At 39.3% G+C, this 24,405-nt stretch overlaps 1 protein-coding gene across 1 annotated transcript in view; it reads left to right on the top strand.

Annotated features, from left to right (window-relative positions):
• LOC138072335 (kelch-like protein 2) overlaps positions 1–24,405 on the top strand; it is a 159,211-nt gene that overhangs the window by 43,861 nt on the left and 90,945 nt on the right. The window contains exon 4 of the mRNA XM_068963435.1: positions 19,302–19,423. Within this exon, the coding sequence (XP_068819536.1) occupies positions 19,302–19,423 (122 nt within the window). The remainder of the gene's footprint in view (positions 1–19,301; positions 19,424–24,405) is intronic.

A 24,405-nucleotide genomic window follows, 5' to 3' on the forward strand; every position in this document is an offset into this window, starting at 1 on the left:
TAGATTGCTTTGACAAAGATTTTTCTTATTTCCTGAAGTAGGCTTGTATGACTGCAAACTTTCCTCTTAGAACTGCTTTTGCTGTGTTCCATAGACTTTGGATTATTGTGTCATGTTTGGATTGTGTTGCATTTTAATTTGTCTCCAGATTTTTATTTCCTTTTGATTTCTTCAGTGTCCTGTTGGTTGTTCAGTGGCATATTGTTTAGGCTGCATGTATTTGTGCTTTTTCATTTTTTTTCATATTGATTTTTCTTTTCATAATACTGATGTGATTTCTGTCATCTCAAATTTATTCAGATTTGTTTTGTGGCAACATATCCTGAAGAATGTTCTTTGTGCACTTGAATGAGTATTCTGCTGCTTTTTGCTTATGTTCTGATTGAGCCCAGGTCTCCTGTGTTACAGGCAGATTCTTCACCATCTGAGCTACCAGGGAAGCCCATATTCTGTATATACATAGAAAATTTATCTAGTCAAATGTTTTATTTAAGGCTAGTGTTTCCTTACTGATATTTTTTCTGGATGATCTGTCCGTAGATATAAATGGGGTGTTAAAAGTCCCCTACTATTATTGTAACCCTGTTGGCTTAACTTATTTAGGTACTCCTGTGTTGGGTTTCCCAGGTGGCACTAGTGGTAAAGAAACCAGTGCAGGAGACATTAGAGATGCACGTTCAATCCCTGGGTTGGGAAGATCCCCTGGAGAAGGGCGTGGCAACCCACTCCAGTATTCTTACCTGGAGAATCTCATGAACAAAGGAGCCTGGTGGGCTACAGTGCATAAGCTTGCACTGAGTCAAACACAACTGAAGTGACTTAGCATGCAGGCACGCATGTTGGGTGTGTATACATTTACAGTTACTATATCTTCTTGGGATTGATCCCTTGATCGTTAGGTAATGCCTGTCTTTGTGTCTTGATAACATCTTTGTTTTAAAGTCTGTCCTGTCTGATATACATCTGCCACCCCAGCTTTCTTTTCATTTGCATTTATGTGGAATATTTTTTCCATCTCTTCACTGTTAGTCTGGGTGTATCTTTAGATCTGAATTAAGTCTCTTGTAGGTAGCATATGTGTGTGGTAAGTTGCTTTAGTTGTGTCTGACTCTGTATGACCCTGTGGACTGCAGACTTCTTGGCTCCTCTGTCCATGGGGATTCTCCAGGCCAGAATACTGGAGTGGGTTGCCATGTCCTCTCCCGGGGAATCTTCCTGACCCAGGGATTGGACCCGCATCTCATGTTTCCTGCATTGGCAGGCAGGTTCTTTACCACTAGCATCACCTGGGAAACATACAGATAGGTTTTATTTTTTTAATCTATTCAGCCATTCTGTCTTTTGATTGGAGCAGTTTGTTTATTTTCATTTAAACTATTGATGTATATGTAGTTCTTGCCATTTTGTTAATTGTTTTCTGGTCATTTTTATGGTTCTCTTTTGTTCCTTTTTCTTTAATATTCCTATTAAAAATATCTAATTAATTTTAAAATTTTATTTATTTGTTTGTTTCTTTGTTTTGGCTGTGGTTGGTCTTTTCTGCTGTGTGTACTTTTCTCTTGTTGCAGCGAGTGAGGTCTGCTCTTAATTACTGTGAGAGGTCTTCTTGGTTTCTCTTGTTGCAGGGCACGGGCTTTAGGGCATGAAGGATTCAGGTGTTGTGGCAAGTGGGCTTAGCAGTTGTGGCTCATGTGGGGTGGTTTTACAGCATATGAGGTCTCTTCCTGGCCCAGAGATCAAACCCATGTGTCCTTCATTGGCAGGCAGGCTCTTCGCCACTAAGCCACCAGGAAATCCCTGATGATTCTCTTTTGTTATTACCATAAGGTTCATATATAACAACCTGTGCATGTATATATGTGATTATTTTAAATTGAAGATCTCTGCAGTTCTAATGCATTGCAACTGCCCTGCATTTTTATTTCTACCTCCCTTTATTTAATGTTTTTTAGGTCATATTTTACATCTTTTTGTTTGTATATCCCTTAACTATTTATTGTAGCTATAAATTATTTTACTATTTTTGCCTTTTTACCTTCCTTCTAGCTTTTAAGTTGATTATCTACTACTTTTACTATTTGTTTGCCTTTACATTGAGAATTTTCGTGTTTCTGTTTGGAGTCTTTCTTTTTCACTTAGAGAAATTCCTTGAATTCATTTCTTATAAAGTTGGTTTGGTGGTACTGAGCTCTCTTAGCTTTTGCTCATTTGGAATACTTCTCTTCCCCTTCAAATCCGAATGAGAGCCTTGCAGGTAGAACATTTGTGGTATAGATTTTACTGTTTCATTAGTTGGAATATCATGGCACTCCTGGCCTGCTAAAGTTCCTGCTGAAGAGTCAGCTGACAGTCTGGGGTGTTCTCTTGCTGCTTTTTAAGATTTTCTCTTTCTCTTTAATTTTTGCCATTTTAATTACAATGTGTTGTGGTGTGGACCTTTTTAAGTTCCTCTTGTTTGGGATTCTTTGCTTCCTCTCCTTCCCTAGGTTAAGTAAGTTTCACCTGTTATTTCTTCAAGTAACTTCTCTGCCCTTTTCTGTCTTTCCGTTATCCCATAATACGAATGTTAGTATGCTTGATGTTGTCCCAGAAGTCTCTTAAACTACTCTCATTTTTTTCAAATTCTTTTTTTTTTTCCTGTTCACCTTGGATGATTTCCACTACTCTGTCTTCCATGTTACTATTATACTTCTCTGTATCGTCTAAAATACTTTTCCTTCCAGTTTCTTTTTTATGGGTATTTTATCTTCACGTCTGTTTCGTTTATTTTTATATTTTCTAACTCTCTTAAAATTCTCACTGTGTTCATCTAATTATTCTCCCACATTCATGGAGCATCTTAATGATCATTAATGAGAACTCTTTATCAGGTAGGTTGCCTGCCTCCATTTCTTTTAGTTCTTTTTCTGAAGTTTTTTCTTACTCCTTTGTGTAGAGCATATTTTGGTCTCTCCTCATTTTGCCCAATTTTTTGTATTTATCAGGTAAGTTGGTTATATTTCTGGATCTTGGAGAAGTGGCCTTATATAATTGACATCCTATAGGGCCCAGTAGCTTGCTCCCCTCCTATTTCAGAGCTGTATGTTCTTAGGGTGCCCCCTATATGGACCATGTGACTCCTCCTTTTGTGGTGGGAAGAGTACTGTGGGCAGTCTGGTAGGCAAATTCCTGGTTCCTGGCCTGGTTGGCTGCAAGACTGTGCCCTGCATAGTGGCTGTAGTCAAGCTGGAGGTTGGGATCGGCTTCCCATGAGGCTGTCTGCATGACCCTGGTTGGGCCACAGGGCTGCTGCCAGCTTGCTCGTGTGCAGATAAGCCCCTGGAGCAAATAGTCTATAGGGTGAATCCCAAAATGGCATTGCCAGTACCAGTGTCCTTGTGGTAGAATGACATCCCCAGAATGGTTGCCACCAGCATTGGTGCCCTCAGGGTGATCTCTTGCCTCTTGGGAGCCTCTCTAAGATCAGTATATAGGTCTAGCCCAGGCTTCTTTCAAACTACTGCGTCTGTCCTGGGTCTCTGAGTGTATGAGATTCTCCACATCCCTGAAGCAGCTGAGCCTGTTTCCTATAGCCTTCTTGCTCTCCTGCATTAAGGCCCTTCTGGCCTTCAAAACAGGATGTTGTAGTGGCTTGTCTTCTTGGTGTAGGATTCCTGAGCTGGGGACCCTGATATGGGGCTTGGAACCCTTGCTCTTTGGGGAAAACCTCTGTAATTGTGATTATACTCTTGTTTGTGGGTTGATTATTCAGGTGAGTTAGATCTTGACTAGGTCTTGTCATTGTCCCTTCTACCCTTCTCATTGTGGTTCCTTCTCTATGTCTTTATGTGGGAGATACCTGCTAGTCTTCAGGTCATTGTCATTTATAGCTGCTCTGTGAGTAGTTGTAATTTGGTGTGTCTGTAGGAGCTGGTGAGCTCCAGGTCTTCCTACTCTGCCACCTGGCCACATCCTCCCTTAACTTCATTCTTAAGAAAAGAAAAGCTAAACATCCAGTATAGTATTGTTCAAGAAAATGAAGTTATTATCTTTTCCAACAATTAGCTTATAATCTTAGATTATTAATAGAACAAAGAAATGCTTATAAATACATAGTTACACAAAAAAGCACAAATGTAAATCTATTCATACTTTAGAAACTTAAATATTTCCTATGCCTAACATTTTGCTAGATACTTCAAGGGGTAATAAACAAAATTAGCACACTTTTTGTACTGGTAATTTATTAATATCATTGGAGAAATAAGTTGTACACACTTTATTTTTATGTTTTTTTGCTTTTTGTCAAAGGGTGGTTTATTAGAATGGTCAAGGTGCAAGTGTTGAACAATCCAAGCAGACTAACAGCATGACATGTATTAACAGATGTGCACACTTTAAATACATAATAGTTTGTGGAAGATCTGTTCAGAGCAGTAATAATAGATAGTGAGGACTGTGATGAACAGCATTGAGAGATGGGGATCTGACATTTCCTGAAATGTAATGAGTACAAAGGGTTTATATGAATTTAAAAAAGTGCAGAGGCAATGTGGAGAGAATAGGCTTGGTGTTTTGAGAGTAGTGAGGACTCTGGAGACCACCTCACTTTTCAGCCTGTTAGATTTTGTTGTTCCTGAACTGAGTTAAATAATCAAGAATGTAAGAAAGGGGACTTCCCTGGTGGCCCGGTGGTTAAGATCTGCCTGCCAGTTCAGGGAACACGGGTTTGATCCCTGGTCTGGAAAGATTCTGTATGCTGCAGTGGTGCCTTAGCACCACAGCTCCCGAGCCCACACTCTAGGGCTCATGTGTGGCAGCGGCTGAGCCCATGCGCTGTGACTACTGAAGCCCACACACCTAGAGCCTGTGCTCTGCAACAAGAGGAGCCATCGCAACAAAGACCCAGTTCAGCCAAAATAAATAAATGAATAAAATGAATTAATTATAAAAGAGACAAACGTAGGAAAGACAGTAGAGGGGTTGTAAGCCATATTGGGCAAGTGATTGGGGGATGGTGCCTTTAACTGAGGCTGATTAGAAAAGTTAGAGAGGGACTAGTCACATTTTTATGTCCTAATTTCACTTCAGTGACCATCTTATTTATTACTCCTGGAGACTTTTTCCAAACAGAATTTCTAGGTTTGTAAAAGCAGTATTTGATCTGCACTGTGTTGGCCTAATTGAGGAGTTCCCTAGTAAAGTGCCTTCCTTCAAGTCCTTGTTAGAATTACTGAATCTGGGATCATTAGTCTCTTCTTCAGTTTTGGCCTCAATTTTCCCTTTTGGAAAATGAGGATAATAATATTACTTCCTAGGATTCTTATAAAGATTATATGAGATCATGTATGTTTGTCCTTTATTTGGCACATAGAAAATGTTCAATTAAGATTGGCATTTTCATGGTTATCATTATTATTTTTTACCCTCAATTCCTAAAGGTTGTTGTAAGGGTAAAAGATTGAAAATGTCTTAAAGTAGATGTCTTTTAATAAATATTTTATTTTCCAGTTACAAAATGTAATGATTAATTAATTTATTTATTTTTTGTAATGATTAATTTAAAGTTACAAGATCAGAGTTAGTTAGTTTCCTTTCCCTTCAAAAGATGACATTTAAGAGTCTCCAAACTCCCTGAGCCTTTTGACATCCAGAGACATGGATGCTAATGATGGGAGATCTCATTATGTCTCTGTTTTTCTTCCCTGTTTTTAATCTAAACTACATTTCAGCTTCCCTCACTTCTTTCTTTCTTCCATCCTTCCTTTTTTTTTAACCGAATGATTCTCACCTCTTCATATTTTAGTTGACATGTAATTTTTGAATTTTGCCTAATGATGAGGATGGGACCCTGAAGATGTTTTGATTCTATAAGTATTCCTAATGTCTGTCTCAGTTAACTGGTAGCTGGGTACTTCTTGCAGTTCAGCCTGTTTCTGCCTGAGAATACTTGGTCAAATCTTAGATTGCTATGCCAAGGTGCAAAATGGGAATACTGTGTTAATTTCTGGCACATATAAAATATGAATTGAGTACCTTGATTCTGACTTTTACCATTTTATTGAGGCATATTTTACATTGTAATTTGCAGTGATTTTTAATAAATTTACTCAGTAGTACTGCCATCACCATAAATCAACTTTATAGCTTTTTAGTCCCTACCTAATATTTTTGAGGCTCATCCATGTCATAGTATATATATCATCAGATTGTTCCTTTTTATTGCTAAGTAGATTCCATTGTATGAAAACAGCACATTTTGACTATATATTTACCAGCTGGTGGACATTTAGATTGTTTCCAGTTTCTAGCAATTATGGCTCATGCTGCTATGAACATTCACATGTAGTTCTTTGGGTGGACACAAATTTTTATTTCTCATGGTGGTAGATACATATGTGTGGAATGGCTGGTTATGTGGTAAATTTATATTTAACTTTTTAAAAATTGCTGTATTATTTCCCCAAGTGACTGCATCATTTTACATTCCTACATTATGTATAAGTGTTTCCATTATTCCACTTCCTTACCAACATTTGTTACTCTTTTTTCTTTTTTTCCCCAGTTGTGGTCATTCTAATGGATGTCAAGTGGCATCTCTTATAGTTTCATTTGCACTTCCCTGATGACTAATGATGTTGAACATCTTTTCATGTACTTGGTAGGCTAGAATTTTATGGTTCTTTGGTAGTGGATATTATTTACCTTTCTGGCAATCTTTGTTTATTTTCTTCTTTTGAATCCACTAAATAGCAGTTTGGCAGAGATTAGGTAAAATAAGACATGGAGATTTGGTCTGAGGGGTTTAGTGTACATATATTTAAGACTTGCTAGACTTTATGAACCCATTGTTTGTCTATTTTCCTATATGAAGTCTTACTGTATTTATATTATCTTTCATAAAAAATATGAGGAGGCCCACAAGTAGACCTTGGCCTGCTTCCATGCTGTTACGCGCTGTGATGTTTGACTCCTCTGGCTGAGTGATCCGCTATTCACAGACATGTCTGCAGTGGCACAGGGCTACCCTGTACTCCTCTTGTTCCTTGTGATTTGCCTGTTTGGAAATGGGGACTCTGCAGATACTCTTTTTGGCCTTGTTTTTCATCTCCCTTAAACTCTCAGTAAAATTTTCATTCAAATTATATCACCTAAAAAAGAATTCTGTTGCTCTTCATAGTTCCAAGTATTCTGGTAGAAGAAGGGAAGTGAAAAGTAATTCTGTGATGTATCACTGGTGAATTTTAGATTAAGGCCAGGTTGTTTAATTGTTACTTGAAAAAGAATATATCAAATTGATTTCTTGTGTTTTTATTCATTTATGTATCTTTTTTTGCTTGTTTTGTTTTGGTTGATGGTGGCATGCAGGATCTTTATTCCATGACCAGGGATCGAACCTATGCCCACTGTAGTGAAAGTGAAGTCTTAACCACTAGACCACCAGGGAAATCCTGGGTTCTTGTGTTTTAAAATTACTAGCTTGTGTACAGATGTGGCATTTAGAGTGCCCTTTTCCTTAACACATATATTTGAGGCTTCTTTTGTGCCACAGGCTAAAATATCTGAAATCTAGTGGGAAATAGGAAATTATTTTCATTCTTCTTTATGGGGGAGTGCTTTTTGATCATTTCTTTTGTCACATTGAACATCATTTAGTAAGGTAAATTAGAATAGGAAGAGAGATTATCATTTGTGTAAGATGTGAGTTTTTTTAAAAGTTGCAAGCATGTTATACTTGTCTTAAAATTTGTGCTTTCCTTCATCAGTTCAGTTCAGTTCAGTCGCTCAGTCGTGTCCAACTGTTTGTGGCCCCATGAATCGCAGCACGCCAGGCCTTCCTGTCCATCACCATCTCCCACAGTTCACTCAGACTCACGTCCATCGAGTCAGTGATGCCATCCAGCCATCTCATCCTCTGTCGTCCCCTCCTCCTCCTGCCCCCAATCCCTCCCAGCATCAGAGTATTTTCCAATGAGTCATCTCTTCGCATGAGGTGGCCAAAGTACTGGAATTTCAGCTTTAGCATCATTCCTTCCAAAGAAATCCCAGGGCTGATCTTCAGAATGGACTGGTTGGATCTCCTTGCAGTCACAAAAGTCTTCTGCAACACCACAGTTCAAAAGCATCAATTCTTCAGTGCTCAGCCTTCTTCACAGTCCAACTCTCACATCCGTACATGACCACTGCAAAAACCATAGCCTTGACTAGAGGGACCTTAGTCGGCAAAACATATCTCTGCTTTTGAATATGCTATCTAGGTTGGTCATAACTTTTCTTCCAAGGAGTAAGCATCTTTTAATTTCATGGCTGCAATCATAATCTACAGTGATTTGGAGCCCCCCAAAATAAAGTCTGACACTGCTTCCACTGTTTCCCCATCCATTTCCCATGAAGTGATGGGACCAGATGCCATGATCTTCGTTTTCTGAATGTTGAGCTTTAGGCCAACTTTTTCACTCTCCTCTTTCACTTTCATCAGGAGTCTCTTTAGTTCCTCTTCACTTTCTGCCATAAGGGTGGTGTCATCTGCCTATCTGAGGTTATTGATATTTCTCCTGGCAATCTTGATTCCAGGTTGTGCTTCTTCCAGCCCAGTATTTCTCATGATGTACTCTGCACAGAAGTTGAATAAGCAGGGTGACAGTATACAGCCTTGACGTACTCCTTTTCCTATTTGGAACCAGTCTGTTGTTCCATGTCCAGTTCTAACTGTTGCTTCCTGACCTGCATACAGATTTCTCAAGAGGCAGGTCAGGTGGTCTGGTATTCTCATCTCTCTCAGAATTTTCCAGTTTATTGTGATCCACACAGTCAGAGGCTTTGGCATAGTCAAGAAAGCAGAAATCGATGTTTTTCTGGAACTCTCTTGCTTTTTCCATGATCCAGAGGATGTTGGCAGTTTGATCTCTGGTTCCTCTGCCTTTTCTAAAACCAGCTTGAACATCAGGGGGTTCACAGTTCACGTATTGCTGAAGCCTGGCTTGGAGAATTTTGAGCATTACTTTACTAGCGTGTGAGATGAGTGCAACTGTGTGGTAGTTTGAGCATTCGTTGGCATTGCCTTTCTTTGCGATTGGAATGAAAACTGACCTTTTTGAATCCTGTGGCTGCTGCTGAGTTTTCCAAATTTGCTGGCATATTGAGTGCAGCACTTTCACAGCATCATCTTTCAGGATTTGAAATAGCTCTACTGGAATTCCCATCACCTCCACTAGCTTTGTTCGTAGGGATGCTTTCTAAGGCCCACTTGACTTCACATTCCAGGATGTCTGGCTGTAGATGAGTGATCACACCATCGTGATTATCTGGGTCGTGAAGATTTTTTTTGTACAGTTTCTTCCATGTATTCTTGCCACCTCTTCTTAATATCTTCTGCTTCTGTTAGGTCCAGACCATTTCTGTCCTTTATCGAGCCCATGTTTGAATGAAATGTTCCCTTGGTATCTAATTTTCTTTGAAGAGATCTCTAGTCTTTCCCATTCTGTTGTTTTCCTCAATTTCTTTGCATTGATCGCTGAAGAAGGCTTTCTTATCTCTTCTTGCTGTTCTTTGCAACTCTGCATTCAGATGCTTATATCTTTCCTTTTCTCCTTTGCTTTTCGCTTCTCTTCTTTTCACAGCTATTTGGAGTACTCATTGAGCACCTTCTGTGTGCTGGGTGTTATCCTAGGCTTTGGGGAAAGGAAGAAGGGTTAGACAGAGAGTAAACAATGTTTCTTATATTGCTGACTGCTATGAAGAACATTAAATAGGGTATTGCACATAAAGTGCATATGACTTTAGTCTGCATATGACAGAGAACTCCCCTTAAGGTGGTTTAAATAGCAAGGAAATACATTCTCTCATAACTAGAAAGTGAGCTGGTCACCAAGGATCCTCTTCTGTCTGTCTTATCACCAAGCTGTACTCACTAAAAATTTTATCCTTTAATTGCTTCCCCCATGAATACAAGATGCCTACCAGAGTGGACCTAATATCTCAAGGAAGGAAAAGGGTTATCTCTTTCCTGTTTTCTTTTAGGAAGTAGGAGACCAGCAAACTAGAGCCAGATTGGCAGGGAAATGCAGGTACCATGTTTGCCTTAGATTAGTTGTAGAGTTGGGGAATTTTGTACCATACCACCATAGCCAGTGCCTGGCAGGGGCATTCGGGTCATCTTGCTGGAAGGAAGATACCAATATGTTGGTAGTGTCTTTGTAACCTAAAAGTGAAAGAGCAATAATGATTGGAGGGGTTGACACATGTAACTTGAAGAGTGATGGATTTTATTTATTAAATGTGGCTGTAATTTGTCATTCGAGTCTTAGTGTTTCAGCATAGTATAAAGTCTGTATTATACTTTTACTATTTTCTCAATTTTTTGTGTGCTAAGCAGTAACTAATGTTGGACTCATATGTACTTTTTATTGATCCTAGGATTTGCCCTCTTAAATCTGTTCATTTCTTAGAACTTCAGAATGGGTAAACACATTTCTCAGTTTGTTCTGGGCTTCAAGAGTCCTGATTAAGGTCCTTGAGATGGAAATGTTTCCATCCATACGTATATCTATAAATGTTTACAATTTGGAGGCCTTCATTTCTTTTCTCAAGAAAAGTACAGTGTTCACTAGTGAAAGTGCTTAGCTCAACCTGTATAGTAACTTTTCAGTAAATATTTGATGCCTGAAATCCTTCAAAGCTAGAACACGGTAACTTTAGTGTTACTGGGTTGGCCAAAAACTTCCTTTGGTTTTTAAGTAAAAATACTGAATTGGCTAAAAAGTTGGTTTGGATTTTTCTGTTAAGATTTTATGGAAAAGCCTGAATGAACTTTCTGGCCAACCCAATAAAACGCACATTTTTCATTTTTACCAAGATCTTTATGAACAACGTCATCACTGTTTTGTTCCATTGCTGTTGTTCAGTCGCTCAGTTGTGTCCGACTCTTTGTAACCCTGTGGACTGCAGCACACTGAGCTTTGCTGACCTTTAGCATCTCCTGGAGTTTGCTCAAACTTGTGTCTGTTGAGTTGGTGGTGCCATCCAGCCATCTCATTCTCTGCTGTCCCCTTCTTCTGCCTTCAATCTTTCCCAGCATCAGGGTGGTTTCTAATGAGTCATCTGTTCGCATCAGGTGGCCAAAGTATTGGAGCTTCAGCGTCAGTTCTTCCAGTGTATATTCAGAGTTGATTTCCTTTAGGATTGACTGGTTTCATCTTGCAGTTCAATGAACTCTCAAGATTCTTCTCCAGTACCGCAGTTCAAAGACACTCAGCCTTTTTTATTGTCTGGTTTTCATGTCCATGTCGGAGAAGGCAATGGCACCCCACTCCAGTACTCTTGCCTGGAAAATCCCATGGACGGAGAAGCCTGGTGGGCTGCAGTCCATGGGGTCATGAAGAGTCAGACACGACTGAGTGACTTCACTTTCACTTTTCACGTTCATGCATTGGAGAAGGAAATGGCAACCCACTCCAGTGTTCTTGCCTGGAGAACCCCAGGGACAGGGGAGCCTGGTGGGCTGCCATCTGTGGGGTCGCATAGAGTCGGACACGAGTGAAGCGACTTAGCAGTAGCAGCATATCCATATAATACTACTGGAAAAACCATACTTTGAATAGATGGACCTTTGTAGGCAAAGTAATTTCTCTGCTTTTGAATATGCTATCTAGGTTTGTCATTGCTTTTCTTTCAAAGGATCAAGCGTCTTTTAATATCAAGGCTGTGGTCACCATCTGCAGTGATTTTGGAGCCCAAGAAAATAAAGTCTTTCACTGTTTCCATTGTTTCCCCATCTATTTGCCATGAAGTGATGGGACCTGATGCCATGATCTTAGTTTTCTGAGTGTTGAGTTTTAAGCCAGCTTTTCTCACTCTTCTCTTTCACTTTCATCAGGAAGCTCTTCAGTTCCTCTTGCTTTCTGCCATGAGGGTGGTGTCATCTGTATATTTGAGGTTATTGATATTTCTCCCGGCAATCTTGATTCCAGCTGTGCTTCATTCAGTCTGGCATTTCATATGATGTACTCTGCATATAAATTAAATAAGCAAGGTGACAGTTATAGCCTTGACATACTCCTTTCCCAGTTTTGAACCAGTCTGTTCATGTCTGGTTCTAACTGTTGCTTCTTGACCTGCATACAAGTTTCTCAGGAGACAGGTCAGGTGGTCTGGTATTCCCATCTCTTTAAGAGTTTTCCACAGTTTGTTTTGGTCTGTACAGTCAAAGGCTTTAGCATAGTCAATGAAGTAGAAGTATGTTTTTCTAGAATTGTCTTGCTTTTTCTATGATCCAGTAGATATTTGTAATTTAATCTCTGGTTCCTCTGCCGTTTGTAAACCCCGTGTACATCTGGAAGTTCTTGGTTCAAATACTTTTGAAAGATTTTGAACATTACTCTGCTAGCATATGAAATAAGTGCAATTGTGCAACAGTTTGAACATTCTTTGGCATTACCTTTCTTTGGGATTGGAATGAAAACTGAACTTTTCCAGTCCTGTGCTCACTGCTGAGTTTTCCAAATTTGCTGGCATATTGAGTGCAACACTTTAACAGCATCATCTTTTAGGATTTGAAATAGCTCAGCTGGAATTCCATTACCTCCACTAGCTTTGTTCGTACTGATGCTTCCTATGGCCCACTTGACTTTGCATTCCAGGGTGTCTGGCTCTAAGTGAGTGTTCACACCGTCATGGTTATCCGGGCCATCAAGATCTTTTTTGTATAGTTCTTCTGTGTATTCTTCCCACCTCTTCTTAATATCTTCTGCTTCTGTTAGGTTGATACTGTTTTTGTTCTTTATTGTGTTTACCTTTTCATGAAATGTTCTCTTGGTTGGTATTTCTAATTTTCTTAAAGATAGCTCTAGTCTTTCCCATTCTTTCGTTTTCATCTATGTCTTTGCATTTTTTGCTTAAAAAGGCTTTCTTATCTCTCCTTGATAGTCTCTGGCACTCTTTGTTCCATTATCCTCTGCCATTTCTCAGACAATTTCATAATTCCATCTTCAGGAAACTTTATCTTTTTGAGTGAAGAACTGTTACAGATGCCTTTTACAGTCTTCCAGGGAATTGAAATTTTTTTAATTAAGAGAATTTTGTAAAGACTAAAATAAATGGACATGTGAAGATGCAATATCTGATGAATATGGCAGATGAATCAGAAATTCTCAGCCAAGCTGTAACAGTTTTTGCCTGGTCATCAAAGAAACACACGCTTATATATTATTATCCTAATGGGATATTATGCATTTTCTGTTGACTAATTCCAAATGCTTTTCTTCAAGTGTTGCTTTCACTTTCCCATCTAGTTGGAAACAGTACTTGTTGGAATTAATCATTTGGTTTTCTCCAAGGAGCTCATAATAGAGGATTCTCTTTCTATCCTACCGTATACACAGCATCACCTTCTTTGAATGAACATTGGCCTTTGGTGTGGTTAGTAGTGGTTCATTTCTCTTGCCCTATGATCTCTTCCATTCCACATTCTTGTACAGTATCCACTTTTCATCACTCATCACAATTTGTTTTAAAATTGGAACGTTTTTGTTACATTTCAGTAAGAGAATTGCAGTGGAAATATTGCCAAGAAGGGTTTTTTTTTCCACTTAACTATGTGGGACCCAGACATCAAAAAATTAATATAATGAAGCTGGTGCAAATGGTTTTCAGTGCTTAGGTTGGATATTTTTGAGAATATTGATTATCTCCCATGTGATGTAACACTGATTATATTCAGTTTATGTCTCGATCAGTTTCAACTGGTCTGCCCAACTGTGAGACATAGTCCAGCAAGCAATCTCCAGCACAAAACTTCACGAATCACTTTTGATAAACTTGCTGAGTCATAACACCTTCTCTATACATTGCAGAAATCTTCCCTTTTTTTAAGTTGAATTTCAGTTGCAATAATATGCTGAAAGTATTCCTTTTTTCAGTATTAAAATGGCTATACAATAATTCACCAATTTTAATGTTTTTAAAAATGCATGCTGATATGATAGCACATATATAATACACAATACTATACTATACTGTATGTGCTTAGTCATGTCTGACTTTTGCAGCCCTGTAGACTGTAGCCTGCCAGGCTCCTCTGTCCATGGGATTCTCCAGGCAAGAATACTGGAATGGGTCACAATACACAATACAAGCTAACAAAATTTTTCAAATGAAATTAAAGACAACTAAGTGCTACTAGAGTCAGCTTACTGAAAAAACTGGACAAACTTCTAGGCCAACCCAGTGCTAATTGTGTTGAAAGGTGCTACATTTCAAATTGGCACTTGTTTTACTTTTCACTTTTCTAGTCATTTATTTATCCAGCCATTATTTATTGGATATCTACCATAGGTCAGGTATTGTGGGATACAGAGGTAAGAAAGATACTATCTGTACTCTCAAGAGGCTTAAGAATCCAGGTGGGGAGAAGCAGATATTAGTATGACAGTGGATTTGTAGGAGGTAGCCTAGGGTAAGAGCCTAACCTACCCTTGGGTCATCAGCGGATAAGCCTACTTGGAGAGGTTCCAGCTGAGTCTTGAAGACTCTGTGGGAGTTAGCCTGGGGAATGAGGGCATAGGGGAATGGATGATGAAGCTTGACAAAGACAGTAAGGTAGGAAGTTGCTGGATGTGTGTGGAGAACTATACAAAGTTCCTTCATATATAAATTAAGACTGGAAGTGGCAGAGAGAAGACTAGATGGTGAGGCATGGGTGGAACGTGGACAGGGTCTCCATGGTTTAAACGGGAGGAGCTGGAGGCTTTGAGCATCACAGTCAGTGGTGTGGGGTGCGTCTTACAGCAACACCTTAAAAACTATAACATGAAAAATAGCTTGGCAGAGAACTGATAATTTTTTAATCATACATATAAATTAAAGTCAAATTGGCTTTTGTCTCAATTGTGCCCAAGTCCTGAGAAATGAATTTACTCCTTGAGGACTAAGTACACGGCTTTATGCTTCTGTGACTCCAGGCCTTGTGGGCTTTTGCACATCGCCGGGGCCATAGAGGTGAATTAAGAGTGGCCTTTTGTTAAAGTCCAGGTAGGAATTAGGAAAGTATTCTCATGTTTGTCACAACAGAACTTTTAGATGACACAAATCCTGTCTAGCTACAAGGTCCAGAGAGAGTAGGACAAAGGCAGGTGCCTTATATGTAAGTGAAGAATTATGTTTCCGTATTCTTTGCTTTCCCCCTTTTCTGGAAAGGAAAAAGAAGTGCTGAGGCAGAGACACATAGCCCAATACCTTGTCTTCCTGCCATTTAGCATGTAACAGAAGCATATCATTAAATTTCTCTCTTCCCTTATAATACCACTGGATGTTTCACCCCAGGAGGTAGCATAGTAATTTTTCAGATATTTTAGCTCTTAGGAGAATAGCTATTTTTTGAGATCTTGTGAAAGATAATCTCCAATGAAGCAGGTAGTTAAATATGTGTACTGTGCTCAGTTGTGTCTGACATTTTGCGACCCTATGAACTGTAGTCCGCCAGGCGTCTCTGTCTATGAAATTTTCAAGACAGCAACACTTGAAGTGGGTTGCCATTTCCTTCTCCAGAGGATCTTCCTGACCCACAAATGGAACCTGGGTCTCCTGTGTCTCCTGCACTGGCAGGTGGATTCTTTACTACTGAGCCACCTGTCTCTTTCCAGTGTTTTAAGTCTGCAAAAGAATTTTGTATAATTACAGATTTCTCTAGGCTTTTATGATAGTTTATGGTACAGCATAAGCTCAGTTCAGTTGCTCAGTTGTGTCCGACTCTTTGCGACTCCATGGACTGCAGCACGCCAGGCTTTTCTGTCCGTCACCAACTCCCGGAGTTTACTCAGACTCATGTCCATTGAGTCGGTGATGCCATCCAACCATCTCATCCTCTGTTGTCCTCTTCTCCTACCTTCAATCTTTCCCAGCATCAAGGTCTTTTCAAATGAGTGAGTTCTTCACATCACATCAAGTATTGGAGTTTCATCTTCAGCATCAGTCCCTCCAATGAATATTCAGGACTGTTATCATTTAGGATGGACTGGTTGGATCTCCTTGCAGTCCAAGGGACTCTTAGAGTCTTCTCTAACACCACAGTTCAAAAGCATCAATTCTTCGGCGCTCAGCTTTTTTTACAGTCCAACTCTCACATCCATACGAGAGAACTGGAAAAACTATAGCTTTGAGTAGATGTAGGCAAAGATAGTACAGTATACTGTACCTGAAAAAGAAACAAATTTTCAAGAAATCTGGAAACCATTGTGTTGTTTTTCTAACAGGCAAGGGATGATGGCACTGTTTTCATACTTCTTTTATCTTTGATGCTGAAAGCTTGGCTTCTCTGTACAGAGGTGCCAAATCAAATATCAGAGTTTTGGGTGAAGCAGAGAAGAATTGCTTTATTGCTTTGCTAGCAAAGGATGACACAGTGACCTCATGCCCACAAAACCACGTGTCGCTTCCTGGGAAAGAGAGAAACTCTGTAATAATTGTTCAAAGAGGGCATTATCAGTCCATGGACATTCTGATGGGTTGGTAGTGAGATTAGTAGGAGTCAGCATCATCAAACTTCAGGTTCAACTGGTCTGGGATCTACATGCTTGTGGGCGGCATACCATCATTAATCATCTACTTCTCCCACCTGAAGGGAATTTCAGTATCCGCAAAATAGCTCAAAAATATTGTTGTGTGTATCCTTTGATGTGGAAACAGGACCTTGCCCCAAGGCTGCTCTTGACTGTTTGACCTCCCTTACATAATTAACAACTGCTTGAATCTGCCCATTGGAACTCAGGGAAAGTCATGGAGGCTGTATAAAGGCTGTTTCTATAATGAAAGAAATGGGGAACAAAAAGGCCTTGTGACCAGGAGCCCCACAGGACCCTGCACGGTATCAAAACCTGATGAATGTAGAACTAAACGTTTTTGCCAAGGTGTCCCCTAGCGCTCAACACTATTTTTAGGCTGTCTCGTTTTTGACTGAGTTTTCTTTCACCACTGCTTATGTCTTCCTATTCTTGGGCCATTATATGTCCATGCATGTGAGCCCAAGCCTGCTTCTAGTTCTTCATAAGTCCCCTGGGTTTAGAAGCAATCCCTTCTCTTTTCTCTTACTCCATTTCTTTCCATAAGAGAGCATCTTATTTATGATCCCTAAATGCTTAGCTAGTTCAGTGGGTAGTAGGAAGGAGGTCTTGTACTAAGTCTTTAATGCAGTGATGTAGAAGGCATCTGGCTTTAGTAACAAATTGTTGTTGTTCAGTTCCTCAGTCATGTCCAACTCTGTATAACCCCATGGATGGCAGCATGCCAGGCTTCCCCGTCCTTCACCATCTCCCGGAGCTGCTCACACTCACGTCCATCGACTCGGCGATGCCATCCAAGCACCTCGTCCTCTGTGGTCCTCTTCTCCTGCCCTCAGTCTTTCCCAGCATCAGGGTCTTTTCCAATGAGTCAGCTCTTTGCATCAGGTGGCTAGTGTATTGGAGCCTCAGCTTGAGCATCCAGTGAATTCACTTCCGGTGAATATTCAGGCCTGATCTCCTTTAGGATGGACTGGTTGGACCTCCTTGCTGTCCAAGGGACTCTCAAGAGTCTTCTCCAACACCACAGTTCAAAAGCATCAATTCTACAGTCCTCAGCCTTCTTTATGGTCCAGCTATCACATCCCTACATGACAACTAGAAAAACCATAGCCTTGACTAGATAGACTTTTGTCGGCACAGTAATGTCTCTGCTTTTTATTATGTTTTCTAGGTTTCTTCCAGGGAGCAAGTGTCTTAATTTCATGGCTGCAGTTACCATCTGCAGTGATTTTGGAGCCCAAGAAAATAAAGTCTGTCACTGTTTCCATTGTTTCCCCATCTATTTGCCATGAACTGATGGGACTGGGTACTATGCTCTTAGTTTTCTGAATGTTGAGCTTTAAGCCGGCTTTTTCACTCCTCTTTCACGTTCATCAAGAGGCTCTTTAATTCCTGTTCACTTTCTGCCATGAGGGTTATGTCATGTGCATATCTGAGGTTATTGATATTTCTCCTGTCAGTCTTGATTCCAGCTTGTGCTTCATCCAGCCCAGCATTTCAGATGATGTACTCTGTATAGATTTTAAATCATCAGGGTGACAGTATAACACCCTTGACATACTCCTTTCCCAATTTTGAACCAGTCTGTTGTTCCATGTCTGGTTTTAACTATTATTTCTTGACCTGCATACAGGTTTCTCAAGAGGCAGGTAAGGTGGTCTGGTATTCTGTATCTTTAAGAATTTTCCACAGTTGTGATCCACACAGTCCAGGTGGTATGGAAATTACCTCAGGATTAAGTTGCTACGTTTGACAAGCAGGAATGGATTTTGGGCTAGAATGCCCTTTGACAGTTGCCTTGGTTGACTCACCTCTTTAAAAATCCCTCTTTTGTCTTGCATTTCCTTGGCATTTTGTATAATTTGTGTTCTGATTGTTTCCTGCCTGAGAGGTGTGTCCTTCCTGAGGGCAGGGGCAGGCCCTGGAGTGCTTGTGAGTGAGTGCTGTGAACCTGGCGGTTAGCCTCAAGGGGTAACACTGTGTTCCAGTCATGAGTCGAAATTCAAAAGGGAAAGAAACTGCTTTAAAGCATTGTCAACTGAAAAAATGCACACATTAGAAGTTGAAGATTATGTTTTATTCATTGGACTTTTGGAGGACTTTTGGAGCCCAGGGAGTAGCCTCTCAGATTTTTCTGAGGGAATGATCTGAAGAAATAAGAGAGGAGCCAGGATATGGAGGAGTTTTTGCAAAAATAAAAAATAAAAGAAACAGGTAGTTGGAACACCTAAAGATGAAAAACCAGACAAGTCAATTTAGTGCTTTTCTATGTATGGGAAGATACACGAGTCTGGGCTCATTGAAATAATTCCTTTATTATATATTAGTTTGCCTGTTTGTTTTTTTTTTCCCCCTCATTCTGAATTCCCTCATCGTGTACAGTCTGGGGTGGCCTGCAGTGACTGATGGCTGCAACATCCGTTGTTGACTGATACGGCAGATGACATTCTTTATCCACAGCATGGACCGAAAAATGGCATGGACAGATCAGGCTGTGAATCTATAATGTCACAGGTGTTAAGAGTTCATGCAGTTGGACACGTGGCATGTTCATCACCATGATGTAATTTTCAGGTATAAGTGGTTAACAGAGGTACCTTGTATGGTTTGTTCAGGTAAGCTTTTACGGGAGGTTAGGGAATGTTGTAGGTTTGCTGAAGGGGCTGACCATTTTGCCTACTGAATACAGTGAGTGGCTGGCCATCTGCCTGGCCTTGGTCTTCCTGCTGGGTGTCTGGTGCAGTGTCAACAATGCTCCTTATGTTTTAGGTGAGATGAGTGAGAGCCGAGCAAAGAGAGTTCGCATCAAGGAGGTGGACGGCTGGACCCTGAGGATGCTGATTGATTATGTTTACACGGCAGAGATTCAGGTGACAGAAGAGAATGTACAGGTAAGGGTGACAGCTCATACCATTTGGTTCTTTACACAGGCCAGTTTTGTAATGCAAAAGAGCATACCTATACATAGATACTTTGTATTGTGAAGTGGAATGTCTCCTGCCATATCAGTAAACAAAGTGCCACAGCTATCTGAGATTCTGGCCCTCTAATGTGAATTTCTAAGCGATTCTGGCAAGCAGCAGCCGTGAATTCCTGAGATTCCTGATAAGCGGCCCCATTCCCTGCACAAGGAATTTAAGGATGTCAGTCATCAGCAACTACAGCCCTCCTGGGTGAACCAGAAGGCCCCAAGGGAATTCAAGAGAGCGAGAAAAAGATCTCCGTAAATATGCTGGATGCTGCCCCAGATAGCTGAGATGCATATGAAAGGCAAGACTTCAATAATCCCAGACTCTTGCACCTTCCCTACATAGAAGAATGCTAAATTCCTTAACTTGATATCTGGTTTTTCCTACTTACCAATAATCTTTGATGTTCAGATTGCCTGCCCCTTTGTGGCAAACTTATAGATAGCCTGACTCTCTCCCTCCTGCCTCCTTGGAGCAGTCTCTCAGGGCTACTGAGACGCTGCCTCCTATATTCCAAGTCCTAAATATTCCCACCAAATAAAATAACTCTAAAATAACTCTACTTTGAGGTTCTGACTATATTTTGTAGTCAGCAGTACCAAAGTAACAGAATTTGTTGTTATAACTGTATTTTTAAGAGAATGAATATAGCTTTTTAATAATGTTTCTGATTTCAGTATCTTTACTTAAAGTTCTAAGACACGAAGCCTTTAGTTCACTGAATGACGCTTGTTCTTTTATGAAAACATGACATGTTCATTCATAAGTACTGGTCAGTGCTGCCCACATTTTCCATCATTTCCTGGAAGGTTAAGTCTGTAAAGGGTGTTTCTGATGCCCAAGAGCCTTCTTACTTCTTTGACAATTTCAGCATCCTCTGTTAGTGATGCTAGAATTCAGCTAAAATTTGACATTGCATCTCTCTTACTTTCTATAAAGAATGAATATTTTGTATGTATGATGCAAATGTTTAATACAGGTGTGTGTGGAGTAGAAAGTAAAAGTCCCTGTTTAAAACTATACTTCTCTTTGTACTTAGCCATCCCATGCTCTGTGATTTACTTTCTTTCCCTAAAGGTTAGGCTCTGTTTGCTGTTAATCTTTAAGACTGTTTTCTGTGCAGTTACACACACACGCATATATAGGTTTCTTGACAAAAGTATATTTTTACTATACCTGCTGTTCTGAAACTTGCTCTTTCACTGAGCAAAGTGTCTTGAAATTCTTTGTGTCAATACATATGGGTCCAGCTCCTTTCTTTTGTGGGATGTCCCATGTGTTAGTTAGCATACATGATTTTTCACCTTTACAAAAAATGTTGCAGTGAATGAGCATTTTAATATTTGCATTAAATTTCATGGGATAGATTCTTCAACATATAATTGCTGGATCAAAAAGTACATGCATATTTTGATTTCTGATGTGCCAGACTGCCATCTAAAAGTTTGTATTTATTTATACTTCTTCCAATAGATTGACTGTGTTTTGAGGATAGCAAAAAGAACTAGGGCTAACTTCTTAAGAAATAATCTCTATAAATTCTACTTGCACAAATAGGAAATCTTTTGTTCCTTGTAATTATGTCCCTATGTAATTATGGCATAAGAAATATGCCACAGAATATTTTAGTTGGGAAACTGAAAACTTTGCACTTTAACTTGTTAGGACATGGTGTTATTAAATTTTAAATATTGGCAGTGGTAAGGCCTCCTGGTAATCCTTCCTAGATAGCCTCAGTAAACCTCTGCTTGGAAGTCCCATTCATAAGGTAAAGCATTTGAAAAGCCTTGGTTGACCCTCAAGTCATATATAAAGGTGTGAATCAGATGCTCTGTCAACATTTTTTTAAACATGGAGGAAATGTTGGGTACATGTTATCTCATTCTGATCTTTTCTGTACCAGTAATGCTGTTTGCTGGATTCTGGGGCATTATTTCAACAAGAACCCTGATCTTGGGTTTCTTTTGTCCCTTCTTTTATTAGTTTGAGTGCGGAGTCTCATTGTGCCCTGTATCTGGCCTTCAGTAAATGAGTTACTGATTGGTTTCTTTGATTCACATAATGTGTCACCTGGGTAAAATCACAAAAGATGGTTTAGGCCTAGAAGACTGGACTGTGTGAATTCAGCCCTGAATGCTGTTTGTAGTAATTCTTGCAGTAAAGACATTGGCGTGTGAGGAACTGGGAACACCTTTCATGTTTCTTTTAATAGCTGTTACGTTCCAATCCTGAAGTGTTAGTCATCACACCTCTCAGAAAACCTCTTGTCCTGCTAGTTTGCCTTTGTGTGTATTGCTGACTCTTAAAGGAATACATTCAAAGAGTTGTATTTGTTGTATTGTTTTGTTGTTTTTTGGAACAGGGATGTAGGGGTATCTTGGTATATAAAGCCTTATTTTACGTTCCATTGAAAAATACTTGTTTTGGAAAAGTCAGTTTGGAAATAAAGTTGGTTAAAATAAGCTACCTTTTCGTAACAAGTATTTTTAAAAATAAAGTACAAAGTAAGGGCTTAACTGTTGAGATACGCTAAACTGCTGTTTCCTCTATTTTGTGTATTTTTGTCTGTCTGCACTTTGGAGATCTTTCTTCTAAATGCTTTTCACCTTAAGGAAAGAAACAATTCTGGGGAGGTATATGGTGTTCTTATTAATGTGAAGTTGGAGTTTTCAATGGTCCTAAGTAGAAGCTCTGCTCTGAGTATATCTGCCTTGAAAGTGCTGGCAGTGGGGATAGAACTTTCTGTAATTCAAAGGTTTACTGTTGTGGATAGATTTTCTCATGAGACCTAGAATCATATCTTTTGTCAGGTAGGTAGGTAAACTTCCTTTTGTATATTTCTCTTTTAGTAATAAAGTATAGTCTTAGGATAGAAGGTATCTTAGTATTCTACTTTGGGATTGCATGTTTCATATAGAATCATACCTAGTGCCATAGAATGCTGAGCAACTGACTCTTTACAGCTATAGAGTCTGCTGGTGACAGGGCAGGACCATAACCCTGGTTTCCCTGATTCCTACTTAAGGGTCACTCCTGTAATACCATACAGTCTCCTTATTATGCAAATTTAAAATATAAAAAAAAAAGTTTGAAGTGAAGGTTGTTAACTTTGAGTTGGAATGAGGAAATTAAGTAGTTTGAAAAACTAATTCTAAGTGAGGAATAAATGTCACTTTATTATATAAGTATTAATAATAGGGTTTTAAATTTTGACTGTTTAAGTTTTCCTGATTTTTTTTTTTTTGGTATTGCTGTTGCTTTTTGTTTAAGTTTTCAAATTTTGATTTTGACTTTGAGTAGTTGCTTTTGATTATTTTACTAATTTAAGTCAAGTGAATTTTTTAAAGAGAAATAAAAGGAGAATATTTTACCATGACCACAGTTTTAGTTGAACTTTTATTTGCTGTTGTTGCTGTTGAATAATTTAAATTACTTGTGTCTAGAGTATCCAATCAAATTTTATGAACTTAATAAATCTGGGAACAGAGAAAATGCAGCCAAAGGCTTTTAAACATTTTTGGGGTCATGGAATCTTTGAGTAGCTGATGAAAAACTGTGAACTTTTTCCCAAGTAAAGTTTACTAAAGCATACATGCACAGAGTTTTGCATACATGTTCAGAGAATTCTTGTACTTTGTCTCCCCTTATCTCCTCCACTGAAAATACTTAACTCTGTATATGTGTGTGTGTGTGTGTGTGTGTGTGTGTGTGTGTGTATGAAGGGTATTTACATGGGTTTATTTTCAGTTGTATGCTAGGCATTTTACATATGTCTTTGTTGATATTCATCAGCATAGTAGATAGATATTACTACTCCATTTGTCAAATGAGGAAGCTCAGGAGGGATAAGTAATTAGTTCAGCATCACACAACACCTATAAGTTGCCATTAACGACTAGTGTTACTTAAAAAAGTTTGTGAATTCAAAAATAAAAGCACATTTATAACTGAAAAAAACCTTTTTGTATCCCCCAAATTATTGAAGGTTTTGTATTCTTCATTTGATGTGTTGATTAACATGTTGAAGAATCCTAAAGGATACTGACTTTTTAAAAGCATTCACTTCATTGCTAAATTTTTGGTTTTGTTACATGCATTTTTACTTCTCAGCTTTTGGGTATTTGTTTTGACTTGCTAAAGGTAGATAAGAGTTTTTCACTTGATTTAAGTGTGAAAACTAAGGTAAGGCTCTTAATAGACAGTGCCAATGTAAGTAAATGATTTTGTTCCCAAATTAATATTATGAGAGTTTGTCTGCATGTTTTGTCTACAATAAGACTTTTATCATACCAGAATTTAAGAAGTATCTGATATAATTTTGAATGGATTGGTTTTAAACAGTTCATGAAACTTGTGTATTGCATAAACTGAAATTATTTGAGATAGAAAAGCTTATCCCTTTTCAAAAGGAACAGAATTTAAGCAAGAGTTTTTCAAGAATGTTTAACACAACCTCAGTACAATAGAGGGAGAAGGCAATGTCAACCTACTCCAGTATTCTCCCCTGGAAAATCCCATGGATGAAGGAGCCTGGTAGGCTGCAATCCATGGGGTCACTAAGAGTTGGACACGACTGAACAACTTCACTTTCACTTTTCCTTTCATGCATTGGAGAAGGAAATGGCTACCCACTCCAGTGTTCTTGCCTAGAGAATCCCAGGGACGGGAATTCCTGGTGGGCTGATGTCTATGGGGTCACACAGAGTCGGACACGACTGAAGCAACTTAGCAGCAGCAGAAGCAGCAGCCACAGTACAATAGAAAATTGAACATGATTGTGTCCATTTTCTTGGTAGTGTAGACTAGGATGTCTGTTTGAGATCAGAAGTGTCCATGGTGTGTCATTATCGAGGCTTTTACTTGAGGGAGGGAGCCTTTTACTTCAGCCTTTTACTGAAAGGAGG

The sequence above is a fragment of the Capricornis sumatraensis genome, unplaced genomic scaffold (genome assembly GCF_032405125.1).
Source record: "Capricornis sumatraensis isolate serow.1 unplaced genomic scaffold, serow.2 scaffold3, whole genome shotgun sequence".
NCBI classification, from domain to species: domain Eukaryota; kingdom Metazoa; phylum Chordata; class Mammalia; order Artiodactyla; family Bovidae; genus Capricornis; species Capricornis sumatraensis.